At 33.7% G+C, this 19,970-nt stretch overlaps 1 protein-coding gene and 1 non-coding gene across 2 annotated transcripts in view; both read right to left on the reverse strand.

Moving 5' to 3' along the window:
- LOC126976958 (nose resistant to fluoxetine protein 6-like) overlaps positions 1–16,347 on the reverse strand; it is a 90,010-nt gene extending 73,663 nt beyond the window's left edge. Inside the window, exon 1 of the mRNA XM_050825571.1 lies at positions 16,009–16,347. Coding sequence (XP_050681528.1) covers positions 16,009–16,309 — 301 coding nt within the window. The 5' untranslated portion in view covers positions 16,310–16,347. The remainder of the gene's footprint in view (positions 1–16,008) is intronic.
- A 2,572-nt stretch (positions 16,348–18,919) lies between these two features.
- On the reverse strand, positions 18,920–18,992 carry Trnat-ggu (transfer RNA threonine (anticodon GGU)). Its single transcript has one exon. It is a non-coding gene; the product is annotated as a tRNA-Thr (tRNA).
- Positions 18,993–19,970: the final 978 nt, after the last annotated feature.

A 19,970-nucleotide genomic window follows, 5' to 3' on the forward strand; every position in this document is an offset into this window, starting at 1 on the left:
ACAAAAAAAAATGTATATTTTCTTGCATAGAACATTTACATTAACTATTTTAAATGCCTTTGATAAGCAAGTAAAAAACCCAATGGAAAGTGAAATTGATTTTTTAGAAAGCTTACGAAGTATAAAATAATATGTTTAGTCCAAAACGGATTAGGATTAGTAGAATTTGATCGCAGCGCCAACTGGTCTCAATTTTAATTCCAAACCATTCAGACACTAACCCAAACACATGAAGAAGATAAAAAAAAGCATCAGTTTTGTATAAAGGACGCCCGAGGAATATATATTTTAATGTTAAGGTTCCAAGTGAATATACACTCGATCAAATGAGCATCATTATTAGATTATGTGGAGTAAAACCTTACCCCACATATTATGTCCTATACCGGTTAAAATACAATAATTGCGCTATAGTACATAAAAATTTAACAGATCAAAACTATTACAATTACTTTACATCAAAAAGTTTACCTATCAGAAAAATCAACTCTCGTCCATAATTTCAACGACTGTCTTACGAACTTTCGATCAGGCCACGTGTCCTGACGCGAGTTTAACGTTTTATACCCATCCCAGGAAAAGTGCTCAACGCCGCTTGAGAAGTTTTTACTTCAATAAAGAATACTCGACAGTAAAGCATTACGAATACGAATGTAAAACATTCCAAGATTAACAAAAAGTTATAAATAAAATTAATAATAAACAATTAAAAATAATTAAATTAACATTTTCCTGTGGACTGAATTGTAAATCTAAAACATTCTCGAATTCACTGGAACACACGAAAAAAAATATGATCGGTCCAGCCGTTTAGGACTTCACTAAACTAGCCGGTACCCTAAAGTTCAAATTAAAAACAAAATATTTCATTCAAAATAGGATGTGACATCACTTATTGTAAGTCAAAAACCACCCATTCCAAAACGAATGCCTCAGACCTAAGAAGAATGGGCGCAACAAACTCAGCGGGATTTATACTTTCATCAAAACATTATGTTTACAAAGTAATATTGTCCTAAGGGCGGTTGCTCCATTCCCAATCTGTGGTATCATTAAGAAAGTAATTTATGTTATAGTAACCTTTACCACACAAACGTTTTTTAACAATTCTTTTGAATTTTCTGGGATCTTGTTATAAATGCATATACATCGCCAATAAAAATCGCCTTTTTTATATGAAAATAAGGGACGAGACGAGCAGGACGTTCAGCTGATGGTGATGAGATTGATACGCCCTGCCCATTAAAATGCAGTGCCGCTCAGGATTCTTGAAAAACCCATAAACTCTGAGCGGCACTACAATTGCGCTCGCCACCTTGAGATATAAGAGGTTAAGTCTCATTTGCCCAGTTATTTCACTAGCTACGGCGCCCTTCAGATCGAAACACAGTAATGTTTACACATTACTGCTTCACGGCAGAAATAGGCGCCATTATAAAAAGAAGTAATTTATACTTTTCATACAAGGTCGAAATATTTCACAATAAAGTTACTTCGTATCGCGAATGATTCTTGTACTTTTACGTCGACATTCGTCGGTGTATCACAATAATTTCTTCCAACGACACAGCCTACTGGTTCACGGTCACCCGAATGTCAGTAGCAAGTTTCGATGAACCTCCTTACGTCGCGTGTGGTGAAATGTCCATTACGTTACAAAGAGCAGCTGCAGTGAATGCGAAATGTCGACTTGACATTGACGTGATTCGTATTGAGAACGGAGAGTGAGCTGAATTCAGATTAGCTTTGATTTATTTATAAGACTCAGATGGGTTTGGTGAGACCGTTTTGATGTAAAAAAGACATATGCAAGAATCGTACATCGAAGTTTCCATAAAAAAAGCAACCGGTGTGTGACAACACGATTATTTTATAAAATAAAACTTTTCTTTATTGTTTTTAAAGAAAATAACATTTATTATCTAATATATAAAATTCTCGTGTCCCGGTGTTTGTTACCAAAGTCCTCCGAAACGCCTAAAGCAATTTGTTTGAAAATTTGTGTGTATATAGGTCTGAGAATTGGCCAATATAAATTTTTCATACCCCTAAATGATATTTATACCCACAGGTTTATGGCGACTAGAACGTGAAGTACTTAACAACAACAGAACTATAATTGCTAAATGTGATCATCTTCCAATAGCATCTCATTTGTTACTTTTTTAGTGCAGAGACCATTCTGTCGTGAATTTTAGGTATATTTTGGAAAAGGTGAATAAGAAATTAAATATAATTACTAAAAGCATAAGACATGGTCTCCTCTCCTGTGATTTGGTCCGGCCGGACTATCGGACGGTCCGATGGGCGTGGGTGGGTGCCTCGCACCAATTGCATGTGTGGCATCCTCCACAGTGCGATTTTAAAGGGGCTTTCTTCCTCGTACTACAAAGCTGTGGAATGAGCTTCCTTGTGCGGTGTTTCCGGGACGATTCGACACTTCAAAAAAAGGACTTTCACCTTCTTTAAAGGCCGGCGACGCTCGTGTGATTCCTCTGGTGTTGCAAAATAGTATGGGCGGCGGTGAATACTTAACACCAAGTTAGTTTGTCCTACTTTAACATAATAAAACAAATAGTCCGGCGTCGTACTCGGTACGGTCCGGACGGTAATAATAATAAATTTGTGCGATGGACAATGCGTTATACCATCGAATATGGTCGGGTACCGAACCGCGTCCGACGGTTCGCCCGGACGATCCGGTCCGGAAATTATTCCCTAACCATTCCAAAACATTCAAAAATGCATAACGTTACGTTAAATTTTTCACTTCTGCCGGCACTCCCGGAATGCAGCCCCTATTTTGTTCGGTTATAGAGCGAAAACTGCAGAAAGGATCGGAATAATACTTGTACCATAAAACGCAGCGTGTTTCGGAGAAGGTTTTCTGATATGTTGGTTATTACTTAACCGGAATATTTTTGACTAAGAAACACTTATGTATTAACAATACAAATAAGACAGTCAAGCAAATGAGATGAGCTTAATCATAAATTACATTGCATTTAACTTACCTACATACTACAATGTCTATGAGAAACAGGATTCTTCATAACTTAATATAATAGGTATTGAGGATACTACGACTTATGTTTCTTAAAGTAGAAGGACCTGTTTTATGGAATCCAAGGATAAAACTCGTCTACAGAAATAGTGAGGCAATTCAGTTCATTTACACAACAGTTCATTTACCAGTGGAAGGCTCCTTTGCACAGGATGCCGGCTAGATTATGGGCACCACAACGGTGCCTATCCCTGCCGTGAAGCAGTAGTGTGTAAGAATTACTGTGTTTCGGTTTGAAGTGCGCCGTAGCTAGTGAAATTACTGAGCAAATGAGACTTAACATCTTATGTCTCAAGGTGACGAGCGCAATTGTAGAGCCGCTCAGAGTTTTTGGGTTTTTCAAGAATCCTGAGCGGTACTCCATTGTAATGGGCAGGGCGTATCAATTACCATCAGCTGAACGTCCTGCTCGTCTGGTCCCTCAATTTCATAAAATAAAACGACTACGGTAATGTTGCATTGCGCTCGTAGCCTTGACATTTTGGAAGTTGGAATGTCATATTGTCATGTACAAACCGGAACAGAACAGTACTTGTAAGATTTGCCTTTTGCGAGACACATGGGATTGCTGGCAGAACTGCCTCGGACTAAATTGTACCTACAGTCAGTTGTATGCTACTAAAATATTTATTTGAGTGAATGTTTTTAAGCCACGTGTTGCTTGCTTCTTTCCAAATTTATACTAGCTGATGCCCGCGACTCGTTCACGTAGATAAAGGGTTTTTAAAAATAATAAGCAAGTAATGAATTGAACATTATCTTATGAGATAATTTGACTATTGGAATAGGACATGTCCTATTCCAGTTCCGGTTCCTGTTTTCGCTCCCGTTCCCAACATATTATATGAATAGTTATAGCTCGTCGACGGGAATTTCAGTTTTTCAACAATCTCTCGGGAATCATTAATTTTTCCGTAAATTTATCCCAATGTAGATAAATATATCCCTTAGCAAGCTCCTGAACCTCAAAATCGGTTCAGTAGCTGCACTGAAATGCGTAACAAACTAACTACACATTCATATTTATAATATTATTGGTAGGGATAATTATTAGATATATACAAGACAAACTTTGGTCTGTTAATCTGTTATAGATTTTAAAGAGAGCTCTTGTTGATACAAATTAGTTTGGTTACAGACAGTCACTCCAAGAAAAAATTTAAAGAAATAAATATTATAACTGTTTATTGTCAGTATATTTATGAAAATTTAATATATGTTCACAAAAATCGTCACCTTTTTGCTCTAGATAGTGATTTTCATTATAATAACACTAGAAATAAGGGATTGCTTGTTACTAATTCTAGTAGGCTTCATAAGATACAATATTTAAGGGTAAATGTGTACACTTTTATAACAAAGTCCCAGTCATTGTTCAGGCATTATCTATGTAAACATTTAAATGTTTTAATAAAAAAATAGCTCTGTCGTAAATCCTACTACTCCACAGCTAAATATCTAAGCGATCGGACAGCTTGGGACTAGATTATGATTATTTTATAGCTATAACAATGACAGTACAATATTGTATATTTTATTAAAAAGAGCGCAAAAAGAATGCTGGGCCGCTTCTTCTCTCTCAGAGCGCCATTTGTTTCAAAAGCGGTGGTAGTGTTACAAGAGACATCAAAAGGAGGAGGTTCTCAATTCATCGGTATGTTCGTTTTTTTTTATGTTTGTTACCTCAAAACTTTCGACTGGTGAACCGATTTTGATAATTTTATCTGATCTGATCTGACAATGTCATCCATGAGGAAACCATAAAAGTTTAAATTTACTATACATACGTATAGCAAAGTGGAAGATAAATTTAAGAATAACTCAATATCGCGCTAACCGATTTCGATGATTCTTATATACGATACTAGGCCGAATCTTTTTTATGCTATCCGGATATTTAATTCATCTACCATAACATAGTTATGGTCAAGTTATTGTCTTAGTCGAATATGATGATCAATGGGACTCCTTAACGACTTACAGTAAGGGTGCGATCTGTGGCAGAATTTCTAACTGTCTGCAATTAAATTGCAGAGCACTTACGTTCATTGCTGCATTGAAATTTTTTGTATATACACATATTTAGACAAATTGTTAGTGTGCAAATTCACTAAAAATCATAAAATAGAAATTTTTAACAAAAAAACAACCGACTTCAAAAGCACTATTCCATTAATATAATTATAATACGCACTAAAAACTATTAAAATAAAAAACAAAATAACAATAATCGTAACTAGAATTAGATTAATTAATTAGATTGATGATGAAAGTGCACATTATATCTATTGTTTTGGAATAGAGTTTTCGAAGGCGGTTGTTTTTAAAATATTTTTTTTATTAAGTCCCTATAGTTTTCAATATTCCAGTGTTGCTCCGAACACATTTGCGGTTATTTATAACGTGTTTACATATTTTAACATAATATCATTGTTGTTACCCTAAGATTATTCCAGCATCTTTTCCGCTTGCAACGATTAACATTCATACATCGATTTCAAATCATTTTTAAGTTTGTGTTTGAAAGCTTTCATAGGCACGAAGGTACACCATTATGCGTAATAACCATCAAAGTTTATTTAACCATTTACATGATCGTAGCACCTAATAGGGATGTGTTCGGTATTCGATTTCCTTTCCTCCATTTTGAAATTCATTATAAGCAATATAAAATTTTATACGTAAAGTAAATTTTATATTATGAATGAATATTATTTATTATAATATCATCTATTTAACTTAAATTACAACTCAAATTATATACATACACACTATCACGATTCCTGAGGGGAAGGCAGGGGTGGACTTCGATTTGATTTTTTTTATACCTTGCTATGCCATGCTTGTGGCGGTATCATGGGGCGGGTCGTTCCTAAAATATGGTCGAGGGAGGCGATAGTTGCTTGGTTGGTATTAGAAACTCTGCTTCATGTTTTTAAAATTGAGGTTATCTTTAATATTTAATTTGTTGTATATATTTTTATAATCGTTCATAAATTGAGGTTCGCATAATACCTTTATTTAGTGTGTGTGTGTGGATCTATTGATCGAAAACTATTGTGTTTTTTAATTTATTAATTAAATTCATTTTCTTTATTTGCTCGTGTAAGGCATTGAATATTTTTGTTCATCACTTTACATACATTATAATTAAAATAATTTGTAAAAGGATGAAGCTGCAAATGTCCTAGAGAATCAATTTTCATTTAAAGAAATAAATGTTTTGACTGTTGCATTTCAATAAATTCGTGATTTATTATTCGTTCTTTATGTTCATTAGCACACTAAAGAATTTGCTAGATGTATATGCTTTTACACCATGATCCCAGAAAATGTACAAAACAAATGTGTTATCAAATCAAAAAAAAAAACTTTTAAATTGTTTGTGTGGTAAAGTCGAATGATACCGACTGGGAATGAAACGAACGCTCTTAGGCTATGTAATAATAAATTTTAGTGTACGATATTACATAATATATTGTAACTAAACAGAAGAAAAGACTGCTAAGTTTCTTGCGTCCGTTCTTCTCAGGTCTGAAGCATACTATTTCGAATGGGTGAGAGTTTTTTGACGTTCATCCTACTAAATCTTTCCTACTCTGATTAATATTATATAAATTAGGACACATACTAACTTACATTATAATTCTTTATGTAATATATGCATTCATCGTAATTCATGACCGTGAAATATAATTCTTTAGCGTTGTAATTATGTCATGCAAGGAGGTCAAGGCCGTCCTTTACACTTTCTAAAACAAGCTTTTAGTGTTTAATTTATCTCATATTATGTAAAAATCAATGCTAAAGCCAAATTGAATTCGTAATAAAGAAATTATACACTACATTTTACGATTCATCATATTAATGACAGTAACGTAAGTAAAGTAGAGCAGCGTACCATCGACAAATTGAATTATGAACAAATTTGTTGATATTTTTTTTAAATCATAAAAATTGTTAGGTTTATATTTGCATGAAAAAGATTGTATCACAATAATTAGTGGACTGTTAGTGTCTAATAAAATGATAACAGTTACTTAGGCAATGTTTGTTCAAGCTAATTTCGACCTACTTGTTTTTTTTTATGGAATAGGAGGACAAACGAGCGTACGGGTCACCTGGTGTTAAGTGATCACCGCCGCCCACACTCTCTTGCAATACCAGAGGAATCACAAGAGCGTTGCCGGCCTTTAAGGAAGGTGTACGCGCTTTTATTGAAGGTACCCATGTCGTATCGTCCCGGAAACACCGCACAAGGAAGCTCATTCCACAGCTTCGTAGTACGAGGAAGAAAGCTCCTTGAAAACCGCACTGTGGAGGACCGCCACACATCCAGATGGTGGGGATGATATCCTAACTTGTGGCGTGTCGTGCGAAGGTGAATGATTATGACTGTAGGAAAGTCAAAGTCAAACAAACTTTATTAAATTAGGCTTAAACTTTTGAATCGTCACTACAAATATTTCTTTTAAATTACTAAATTATTGCCAATATTGATGGCAGATGCGCCAGGGGCTGTTACTGAAAATCTAAACTGGAGAAAATTGGTGATATAAACATATTTCTACCATTTGTATTAGAGACGATAGTATCTTTAAGTCCAAAGTCAAAGTCAAATAAACTTTATTCAATTAGGCTTAAACTAAGCGCGTTTGAATCGTCACTATAAATATTTCTTTTAAATTTACCATATTTTCGTAAAAAGTTGAGCTCGTGAGAAGAACTATATAAGAAACTCAACGGCCACTCCTTTCAATCAAATAGAGTATTTTACAATGGCTGTAATATACATAATAAATTAGTTTGGAAGGTGCTGCATCCAATATATGTTAATGCTGCATCAAATTGTTTCATAAAAAGTTATGAAGAATATATTGAGTTCAATCAAGAATCGAATCAAATGATTTCGCATTGTTATGGGCAGGGCATACTTACCGTCAGGTGGACGTCTCGACGCTCTTGTCAATTTCTCTCATAAAAAAACTACAGCTTTCTTTGAAATCATCACATTTCGCAGCACATTCACTTCGATGTTGGTTAACTTCTCCCACTTCTATGAAGGTTAACTAATCCCTATTATAATATTTTAATATTTCACGGCTGAGATTCGATCCCTCGACACTCACAATGATTCAACCAATGTTCCAATAACCGTATGATCATTAAGTTGAAATAGCCGAACTATAATTAGTTCAGAAGTATCTTTCATCCATAATTTCAATGACTGTCTTACGAATTTTTGATCAGGCCACGTGTCCTGACGCGAGTTTTACATTTAATACTCATTTCAAGAAAAGTGCTCAACGCCGCTAAAGAACCAGTGGAAGGCTCCTTCGCACGGGATGCCAGCTTGATTATGGGTACCACGACGGCGCCTATTTCTACCACGAAGCAGTAATGTATAAAAATTACTGTGCTTCGGTCCAAAGGGTGCTAGTGAACAACGATTACTGGGCAAATGAGATGCGTAATTGTAATGCCGCTCAGAATTTTTGGGTTTTTCAAGAATCCTGAGCGGCACTTCATTGTAATGGGCAGGGCGTGTCAATTGCCATCAGCTGAACGTCCTGCTCGTCTCGTCCCTTATTTTCATAAAAAAAAGATTCAAAAAATTCATTTCACAAGAACAGTCAATATTTTGTTGTGTCGTTATCACCGTCCGCTCAACCTACATCAACAGACTTATATGCCATTTTGTCGTTTGCAAGCGATGATATCGTGGAAGATTCTCAATGGATTCCATCCATAAAAAATTAAAAATTGGAGCTACATTTATCTGATAGTGAAGATGAAGTGCCACTGATGTCATTGACAACATCTGTGTCCTATATAGTACGGTCAACAAAATAATGTACTCAGCGATTAAAGGCACATACGATTCAGGCATTTTAAGTAATGCCACGTAAACTGGCCGTTGACCTTAAGATATCTACGCTCAAATAAATTGCTAGCAAGGTCTGAGCGACTCAAATGAATACTATCACCGACATGACTTACCAACGAGTAACCTTAGTATTCAATTTGACATAATATTGTATTACATAGAAAAAATTAAAAAAAATGCAAATAAATTAAATCATTATAGTTTTTTATACTATCAAAATCTTAGATTATTAATATGTCTAGATAGACTATAAAAGCTGTGAAAACTAACCATTATTTTGAGCAATGCACGAACACTAACACAGTGTCATAGAAATCGCGTGTAAGACGTAGCTTGTCACGCACACTAATAGTATATTGTTAACGGAGGTTTGAAAGAATTAATTCCCGAGGTATTTAGACGCCCGAGCGCAGCGAAGTCGGCTATAGTCCGAGTAGGAATTGATACTTTTACCCGAGTTAAACACTCTACTTTTCATTTCGAATATGAGGAAAATAAAACTAGTTGTTTATCTAAGCACAGATTAGTATCCCGCCAATTTATGTCGACTTTTTAAATTTTAAATATGGAACTAAGTTCACACTGGCTGTTTAGAACGTCACATCGCCGCAGCTTTTTTTTATTTTGTTTTTTTTTTTTTTACATAAAACTCTTCACAGCTGAAAGCAGTTCTAATTTTGAAGTTCATTCCGGCCCTTAGGTGGAAAGTAATTTGTGTGAGTTTTACCCTCTCTATGGAGGGAAGCAGCATTTTCCACCCAATAATCAGATCAAGACAACATTACTTTCCGAGTATGAGAAATGAAAAATAATATTCCTGGCCTGTTTATATCGGTTGTCTAACAACAAGAGACTCTAACAGCCGTTTTCAATAACGTATCTCTAGTTACGGATACACGTTACTTGTCACTAAACGGTAACACACAAGATCTTATGTATCCATAGTTATGTCACAGGTTATGTCACAGGTTATGTCCAGTATAGTTATAGTCCAATGCTTTATGTCAATAGGTTATTGAAATGTAAGTAAGCGTAAAAGGATAGATTTATCTTACCTCTAGTAAGTTAAGCTAGGGATAGATAGATTATTGAAAACCGCTGTAAATCTAGACGTATTAATTATCTAAGATCAAAATGATAGAATTTTACTTTGCTATATGAATTGTGGTGCTATTTCAACCTAATCTCAGAAAATGTACGAAACAAATGTGCTACCAAAAGAAAATAATTTTTAAAAATCGTTTGTATGGTAAAGTACTACAACATAAATGATTTTCTTAATTATTACACAGACTGAATGAAGCGAAGAGTTGTTTATTTATTAATTAAAAAATTTAAATTATAATGTTTTTAATAGCCTGAGAGTTCAGACTATTTTATAATACATTTTATTGTACGATATTACAAACTATATTGCAACGAATTTAAAAAGAGAATACTATTTCGAATAAAATATTTAAATTTGAATTTGAACCTTTTTAATGAAAATAAGGGACGAGACGAGCAGGACGTTCAGCTAATGGTAATTGATACGCCCATTTGCCTTTCTTTTCTTCTTGTGATTCTTGAATAACCCCAAAAATTCTGAGCAGCACTACAATTGCGCTCGTCACCTAGAGACAGAAGAAGTTAAGTATCGTTTCCTCAGTAGTTTCACTAGCTACGGCACCCTTCAGACCGAAACACAATAATGTTTACGCATTACTGCTTCACGGCAGAAATAGGCGCCGTTGTGGTACCCATAATCTAGCCGGCATCCTGTACAAAGGAACCTCCCACTGGTAATACAGCCTTTATTTTTATATCTAGCCCATGTCATAAGGACCAGCTTACAAAACGTATAAAACCAAACAAAAGGCTAAATGATTCAATTATCTCTTATTTAAAAAACAATTTAATTAAATTTAAACCACAGGACGACACTAGCGGCCGTTCCCAATATACTATCTACAGATAGAGATAATTTACTACCTTCTACTGTCAGTAATTAGCTGTCAATAATCTGAAGCTGTCCCAATATACTCGATAAGTCATTCTTATCGCCTCATATTGGTACGCGTGAATTTCAATTTCCATACAAACTTTATATCGCTGGTAAGCTATGCGTCGTTCCATTGACAGACTGCGTCCACGGATAAGATGAGTTACCCTCGATAAGTTTATTAGGACAGAAAATTCAACGATAGTTACGATTTTTATCTCAAGTAAGACATAGACTGAATATTAGGAACGGCCGTTAGTCAATCAGTTTTACCAAAACAATCTACCATTTATCAAATTACACCACTTAGATATTAAATGACGCTAAACTTGTCAGTTACAACAATAACCTTATCGATTCCTGTCAACCTCAGTTCCCTTGAGAACGTAGACTGCAAAGGCAACGAAACATACCTAGGTATAATTTTTGATTTGGCAAGACGATAAAATATTGTTTTTGCCATTTTGCATTGATGCTATTTAAAAGGTTAAAGTTAATTAAAATATAAAATTGGGTAAAAATTCCGATCGAATTGCATAGAAACAACAAGACGAAGTTTAGTCGCAGAGGTCAAACAACCGAATGTAGGCAAAAGAAAATCTGTGTGTGTGTCACGCGTAAAATTGATAAATTTTTTGTTTTTTAAAGTGATAAACCTCATTTCTGGGATTAATTACACAAACTAAATTTATGAACGATGCGGAACCCAAGAGGTTGCGGGATCGAGTCCCGCATCATTCATAAGTTTTGATTTCAAATTTAATTTGTGTAATATAAACTGTATAAAATAAAATTATATATACTACTAGCTGACCCAGCGAACGTTGTATTGCCGATATTATAATTGCGATACAAAAGTAACTGTTGATCGTAGATGGGTGAAAATTTGAAGATGTATGTATTTTTAATGCTGACTCATAATCAAACAAATTTAAAATAAACGTCAAAAAAATTTAAAAACAAAATCGTGTAGACCACCCTTAACATTTAGGGGAATGAAAAATAGATGTTGGCCGATTCTCAGAACTACCCAATATGCAATCAAAATTTCATGAGAATCGGTCAAGCCGTTTCGGAGAAGTTCAAAGTTTAACACCATGACACGAGAATTTTATATTATATACATAAACTATATATATATATATATATATATATATACTATTTAAATAAACTATAAACATAAAACCATATTAGACATTTAGACATTTTTATTTTAGTACTATAAGATTGGTCTATTTATTATGCTTCATAATATATCGTTCGTTTTTGGTGAGTAATCAGTTAATGTATAACATATCGTATCTATTTCATATATATATATATATATATATATATATATATACGTTGCTCTGTAGGTAATAGAAATAATACTGCTTTATAGGAATTTGCCAATAATATTTCAAAAACATCAAGAATTATTTCGTAGCGTATGCTCCCTGTTATTATAATAATTGTTTCACAGCAGAACTGACAAACCGTGCGTCAATAAATTCTCTCATAGAAAATATGTCTATACAAAACAAATATTGGAAATAAAAATAATTATGTGTCCCAAATCGAAATAAAACGAATTTATTTATATATAATATATACTTTATATATATAAGAGATTTCCACGTATATAGTCACTCATCACGATATCTCTGGAACTAGAGAGTAGAGTAGTAGAGACTTGAAATTTGGTAGGAATACTCCTTTCGTCGAGTAGAGGTCAGCTAAGAACGGATTTTACGATAATCCACCCACAAGATTTTTTTTTATTATTAACAGAACAACGTCTGTCGGGTCAGCTAGTTATATATTATGCTGGTGACCGCTGTGGTTCGCTTCACTTAAACAAATGCATTTATATACAAAATTCCATGTAAAATATGAAAAACACTCTTTTGGTAATAACGAAATATGTAGATGTTTCAAGAAATCATTTCATCACACAACCAACACTCCTCTCAACACATGTGCCAGAGAAGCAACAGCTAGGGATAACTGGCGTAGAATCGTTCGTCGTTCGACGTGACCACGACTACTCTGTCAAGAGTAATCCGATGAAGAAGAAGAAGAAGAAATAATTACAATCATTACTTCGTTTTCCCCTGTTCTTGCAATGAAATCATCTCTTTACCTCATAGAATTATTCATAGAGAAATAAAATTTGAAATTAAAAAGTATTAAGGATCACAAATCGAAATAAATACTATCCTATCTCTCAAGTTGGATCAAACTGCACACAATGTGCAAAATTTGATTGCAATCGGTTTATTAGCTTACGAATTCATCGCGGACAAACAGGATGGAAGTTAAAAATAGCATACTGTCTTACTTACTTACGTCTTAAAAGCCAGCAACGCGTCTCTGGAGCATGTATGAAAGATTTTATGCAAGTGGAAGAAACCAGACAGTATTAGTAATAGTATAAGCCGAAAACTAGACATAGTCTGTAGAATGGGTGCAATACAACGATGTATTTAATACAATACACAATAAATACATATAAACATACATGACTCTGAAACATACATCCATCATATAAATGTTTACACGACATTCGAAGCCCAGACCTGTATCTCAGCAGGCAAGATCAATAACTACTAGGCTGTATGTGTCGTCATCAGTAAATCAGGATCTTAGTAAATAGATGTCCCTAATCTCTGCCTATCCCTCGGGAGACGAGTGCCCTTGTATGACTGTTATATTTGATATACCTATGGTGGTAAAGTATTGTTTTGATGGATTTGCAAACAAAAAATAATTCGGAATTTAGCGAATCTATAAGACGACTAGTGGACCCAACAGACGTTGTCCTGTACACACGTCTTAAATTTGAAAAATCGGTGCAGCCGTTAGGAGGAGTTCACTAACATACACATGAGCAGGAGAATTATATTATATGGACGGAATTCAGAATCTAAACCAATCTCAAATTCACTGAAACAAACAAAAAAATCATCAAAATCGATCCAGCCGTCTAAAAGGGGTTCAGTGACATACACACGCACACAAGAAATATAAATATAAAGATATACGTAGTTTATATGTAAGCATATATTATAAGCTTAATTATTTAATGTTATATTTTTTGTAATGGAATAGATGTACAAACGATTACTCTTTTTCTTGGCCAAAGTAGTCAATGAAAGTACAACAGTTATATTATATAATAAGACTAGCTGACCCGGCAAACGTTGTTTTGCCATATAAAGTATAATTCGCGCGATAGTTTTATAAGTAATAAAATATTGCCTATATTATAGCCTGTACATCATTTTGTTCTATTGTCAATAGTTTTTGCAGCGCACGCAAAAATAGGTTTTCGATTTTACACCTTGTGTTACAAAATAGCAATTTTATTACGGATCCCTAATTTTGAAAAAAAAAACATAGCCTTCCTCGATAAATGGACTACCTAACACTGAAAGATTCATTCAAATCGGACCAGTAGTACCAGAGATTAGCGCCTTCAAACAAACAAACAAACACTGCAGCTTTATAATATTAGTATAGATTATTTTTTAGAAATTTGATGTTTTTTTTTTTATTTTTGTTCATCAACCGACTTCAAAAAAGGAGGAGGGTCTCAATGCGTCGATATGTTTTTTTTATGTTTGTCACCTCAGAACTCTCAACTAGGTGAACCGATTATGATAATTCTTTTTTTATTTTAAAATAACAATATTGTTTATTAGAATTAGATTCATTAAATAGATTGTATAATAATACACAATTATTTTTTTTAGTGCATATTATATCTATTGTATTGGAAAAGTTTTTTTGAAGTCTGTAGGTTTTCGTTAATTTTTTTGAAGTTATATATAATGCAAATGAATGTTTAATTTAATTATACACAAATGTGAATGCAATAATTTAAAGGAAAAACAAACCATCATTGGAATCATCATTAACTTCATTAAAAACTCGTAATCTAGTGATTACTGTCGCTTCTTTTGTAATAATTTCCTCGTAATTAAAACTAGATTGTTAATGATTAGTAATGATGACCTAATTCTAGTCTCCTCGACAATCATTTGTTTTCTCAAGTTCTTCCTTGTATCAACGATAGTAACGTACATTTAAATAATTTCTGAGATAGAGACAGCAAACTGACCACCGTATGTTAGAATAAGTAATGCGGAGAAAAACAAAATGTCAAAAGAAATATTTCTTGCCAAAATAATCATATTGTGAAAGATTTTGTTAATGAACGTCTTACAGGCAAAGATTACCTTCTTCTTTTATACCTTCTCAACACTTCTTAACTTCAACACTTTTTATAATATAAAAAATGTAATGCTTGGTTTGATATATAAAAATAATCTTGTTTTTTTTTTTATAAATTATAGAAGAGATATTAATTTTTTCTGTGATGATTCAATATTAATTAATAAAATATAATTATTGAATATTATATCTATGAATAGATAAAAAAAAGATTAACAAGATCGACCGACGATCTGGTAAAGATCGCCGGAATACGTTGGATGAGGGCAGCGCAGGACCGATCGTCACGGAGATCTTTGGGGGAGGCCTTTGTCCAGCAGTAAACGTCTTCCGGCTGATGATGATGATGATGATGGTGTCTATGAAATACGTATTAAAGATTTAATCTTCAAATAATGTGGCTAGATTTTATGATTATGTAATACGCTTGGTATTTTATTTGGGTTAAATTTGACTGTTAGAATGGTTTTTAAACACAAAGTTATACTTTGTATTCTTTAGTTGCTAATATAAAATTGTAATTTTTAAATATAAACTATATAATGATACATTTCTTGCAAGCATTTTACATTTTTTAAACACTACTTAACCTGCAAACATGACATTTTTAGGATTAAAAAAAAATTAGTAAGTACTTAACAAGCCGCAAGGCAATTGTATATAGAATATGGAGAAAGAGTAACTACTGAAATAACTGGGATACTAGGACTTAATAGCTTATCTTTCAGGAAGACAGGCATATTGAATATTCAATAATTCTAAGCTGCACTGTGTTAGGAAGGGTGTCACTTACCATTACGAAGACTTTCATCCTCTCGTCCCTCTTATAATTAGAAACAAATAAATAAATTATATATTTACTTTTGAGGGCCCATAGCTCCAATCGATCCAAGCTGTCCAGAAACATCTGACTGTCCCGGCGACACTGTTCACTAGTTCCATTGACGGGAACAACAATTTTCGGGAACGCATCCCACAATTCGAGAAAATCGTATTTCGCACTTTCAATATACGTTTCATTATTAGCAGTTAAAACGATCGTCCCGTTGAAAAGCGAATCTGTGAGGATGTTTTGTTGGCGATCGGAAAGTGTAAGTTCTATGCAGTCACGCGCGAATGCGCCTGCGCATATTGCGAGGAGCACGCAAGCACGCGTTGCCATGTCGTTGAGTACAATGATAGTGCGGCTACGAACTCTGCGCGTAAGCTCTTTGTAACGAGGTATAAACCTTTGACACTGACATTTATCCTTTAAAGAGTTTAAACAATAGGCGCGCGATTTATTACAACAATTTTGAAACGAATTTCGTTAATTGAAAATGAGACTAGAATTAGAATACAAAGAATTAATCTTACTAAATACGACTGATTTTCGATACAACCGCACGGTTAGCACTTTAAATTTATTTAAATATGTTATCATATCACAGATTGATTTAAATCAAGTTATGGTTTGGATGTCGAGGTCAATAAGAGGCTTTTTAAATTATGTATAAGTGGTTATCAATAAACGTCTTCTGTTACTATGCCGGTTCATATTAATTTATAATATAAAATTACTTTAAATTGCTTTTCTATATTACGTCTAGCAAAAATCATTTTGTTTTTCATTTATTTAACTATGTTTATTATTATTTTTTATTACACTATTAGACTAACGGTCAATCCGTTCGGGCTGAGTTATGAAACGACATACTGACAACCACAACGGCGCCTATTTCTGCCGTGAAGCAGTAATGTGTAAGCATTACTGTGTTTCGGTATGAAGGGCGCCGTAGCTAATGACATTACTGGGCAAATGAGACTTAGCATCTTATGTCTTAAGGTTACGAGCGCAGTTGTAGTGCCGCTCAGAATATTTGGGTCTTTCAAGAATCCTGAGCGGCACTGCATTGTAATGGGCAGGGCGTATCAATTACCATCAGCTGAACGTCCTGCTCGTCTCGTCCCTTATTTACATAAAAAACAAAAAAAAAATCAATAGTTTATCCTAATTTTAATTCTAAATATTCTGAGAGCTGTCTATTTTGTGAAATTTTCTATGTTTTTTTGTAAACCTGTCTATTTTACCGTGTGTTGTTGTGTCATGAATGAATACAATACACTACATATTATAAAACAAAGTACTCCGCCGCGTCTGTCTGTCTGTTCGCGATAATCTTAAAAACTACTGCACTGATTTTCATGCCGCTTATACCAATGGATAGCATGGTTCTCGAGGATGATTTGTTAAGTTTTTGTACGCATATTTATCTACATTAATGATATTATAAATAATCCGTCTGGGAGCTTTCAACGAAAACCCTGCCTTAACACTTTGAGATAGAACAAAATAATGTATGGTGGAATTGTGTCTTCTAATATATAAAATTCTCGTATCATGGTGTCAAACTTTGAACTCCTTCGAAACGGCTTGACCTATTCTCATAAAATTTTGAGTGCATATTCGGTAGGTCTGAGGATCGGATAACATCTATTTTTCATCACCCAAATGTTAGGGTTTTTTTTTTAATTTTTTTGACATTTTTTTTTAATTTGTTTGATTATGAGTCAGCATTAAAAATACATACAACTTCAATCTTCACCCATCTACGATGAACAGTTACTTTTGTATCGCGATTTTAATATCGGCAATACAACGTTTGCTGGGTCAGCTAGTAGGTATATACTTCTATAGAAAATTCCGCTATGGCATATGTCTATCTTTTAAGCATAACATACTATATCCATTTTAATACTTTAATAACTTGGAAATTATAAAACATTTACACAAATACGATATTAATCCTTATCATTTTATTAATACTTAGATATTATATGGTGTGATAGATTACTTTACGTATTGGGTAAAAAAGTAAATAATTAATAAGTTTAAGTTACTTTTTAGCAGTAGTTTACTTTACTGGATTTTTATTTTTTATGATTTTTGAAAATACGGAACGAGACGAGCGGGACGTTCTTCTGATGATTCAGAAAATTCTGAGCGGCACTACAATTGCGATCGTCACCTTGACATAAGATGTTAAGTCTCATTTGCCGAGTAATTTCACTAGCTACTTCACACACTACACACTGTTTCACGGCAGAAATAGGCACCTTTGTGGTACCCATATTCTATCCGGCATCCTGTGCAAAGTAGCCTCCCACTGGATTTCAGATTGTGCCACTCATTTGGTCAAATTCAAAGGGGCTTTCCCTATCTTTAGTCACATAGTTTGTCTTCTTCGTGTGTGTCACTGAAGTCCTCCTAAGCTCAGTAGCTTAGGAGGACTTCGTAGTAGTAGTGGTTCAGTAACCACATCTGGAACTTTTCTATGTGTTATGTTAGTTCGGTTATGTTAGTTTACGTAATTTTTTACGAATAAATGAAAAAACTTTTAAGTAATGTTCAGGATAACTGCTGTCCGGACCTCAACTTTGTTTTATATATCGATGTTGTCTACCAGAACAGATGGACTGAATATAATGAAATTTTTCATGGTTTTAGTTAACAAATATTTTTTTGTTTGTCAATGTCGAAATTAAACAGTATTAAATAAATTGTAAAGCTCTGACTATGTAAAAAATATATTCCGTTTCATACAAAAACTGAATTCTGGAAAATAATTATTACGTTTTCTATTTCTTTTATGACTTTTTATATAAATAACTATTCAACAACTACTCGTGTCTCATAATTTGATTAATAAATTTGATTTTACACACTTTCATGAATAAAAATAGTATACATTACTACTAATATTATATACCTATTTTTTTAAACAATATCTTATGAACGATGTGGGAGTCGAACCCACGACCTCTCGCGTACCGTGCGAGTGCTCTTCCAACTGAGCTAACCGTTTGAGTGAAGTATCGTATATCTTGTATGCTTATTATTAAGTAGAGTCTGTAGATGAAGCCACAACCTGAGAGTTGAATAAAGCATAATATAAAATTTTATGACGATACGTCACTCGAACGGTTAGCTCAGTTGGAAGTGCAATCGCACGGAACGCGAGAGGTTGTGGGTTTGAGTCCCGCATCGTTCATAAAATTTTATTTTAAATTTTTATTTCTGTATTAATCCTAGAAGTGAAGGTATCACTTCAAAAAAAACAAAACTAATTATATACCTTCTGAGCTATCTGTTAGTAAAAGTAAATATTTATTTTCGTTCAGCATAATATGATAAATAGTTTCAGGGACGACTGCGATATAAATTAAAAAGTGGAATAAGGTTGAGATTGCATAATAAAATAAAAATATATCGACTTCAAATATGACTATAATATGTATTATAAGAAAAGGCAACATAAAAAAACGATTGTGTGGTTTTATGAAACCACGAGAAATGAAACTAAAAGTGAAACTTTTTTTCACATTATAGACACTTACCTAAAAATTTTTGGAATTATATTCCATTAACTGTTTAAAAATCGCTTTATCAATCTTAATTTTATTCTTGGAAAATTGGAATGATAATGGGAAATAATAAATACAAACAAAATAGCATGGAGCATTGGCACAAATGAGTAATAGTCTATACACTACACGGTCAGCTGCTGCGAAATATAGGCGCCGCCCGACCGTCACGCGACATGCAACACACAGACGAAAAAGTTTGAGATGATTTAATTAAAGTTTCACTTTAAAATATATTTTTTTCTTCAACATTTGAGTTAAGTCCTCGTAAAGCATAAAACCACCACATCCAATACTTATAATTAAGGATTGGTCTTTGTATATATTTGGATTGGTTGGTTTTTGTATATATTTTTGTCTATATGAACGAAATTTGTTGAAGATTTCGGATCGATCGAGTCAAGATCGCCGGAATACGT

The sequence above is a fragment of the Leptidea sinapis genome, chromosome 43 (assembly GCF_905404315.1).
Source record: "Leptidea sinapis chromosome 43, ilLepSina1.1, whole genome shotgun sequence".
Taxonomy (NCBI): domain Eukaryota; kingdom Metazoa; phylum Arthropoda; class Insecta; order Lepidoptera; family Pieridae; genus Leptidea; species Leptidea sinapis.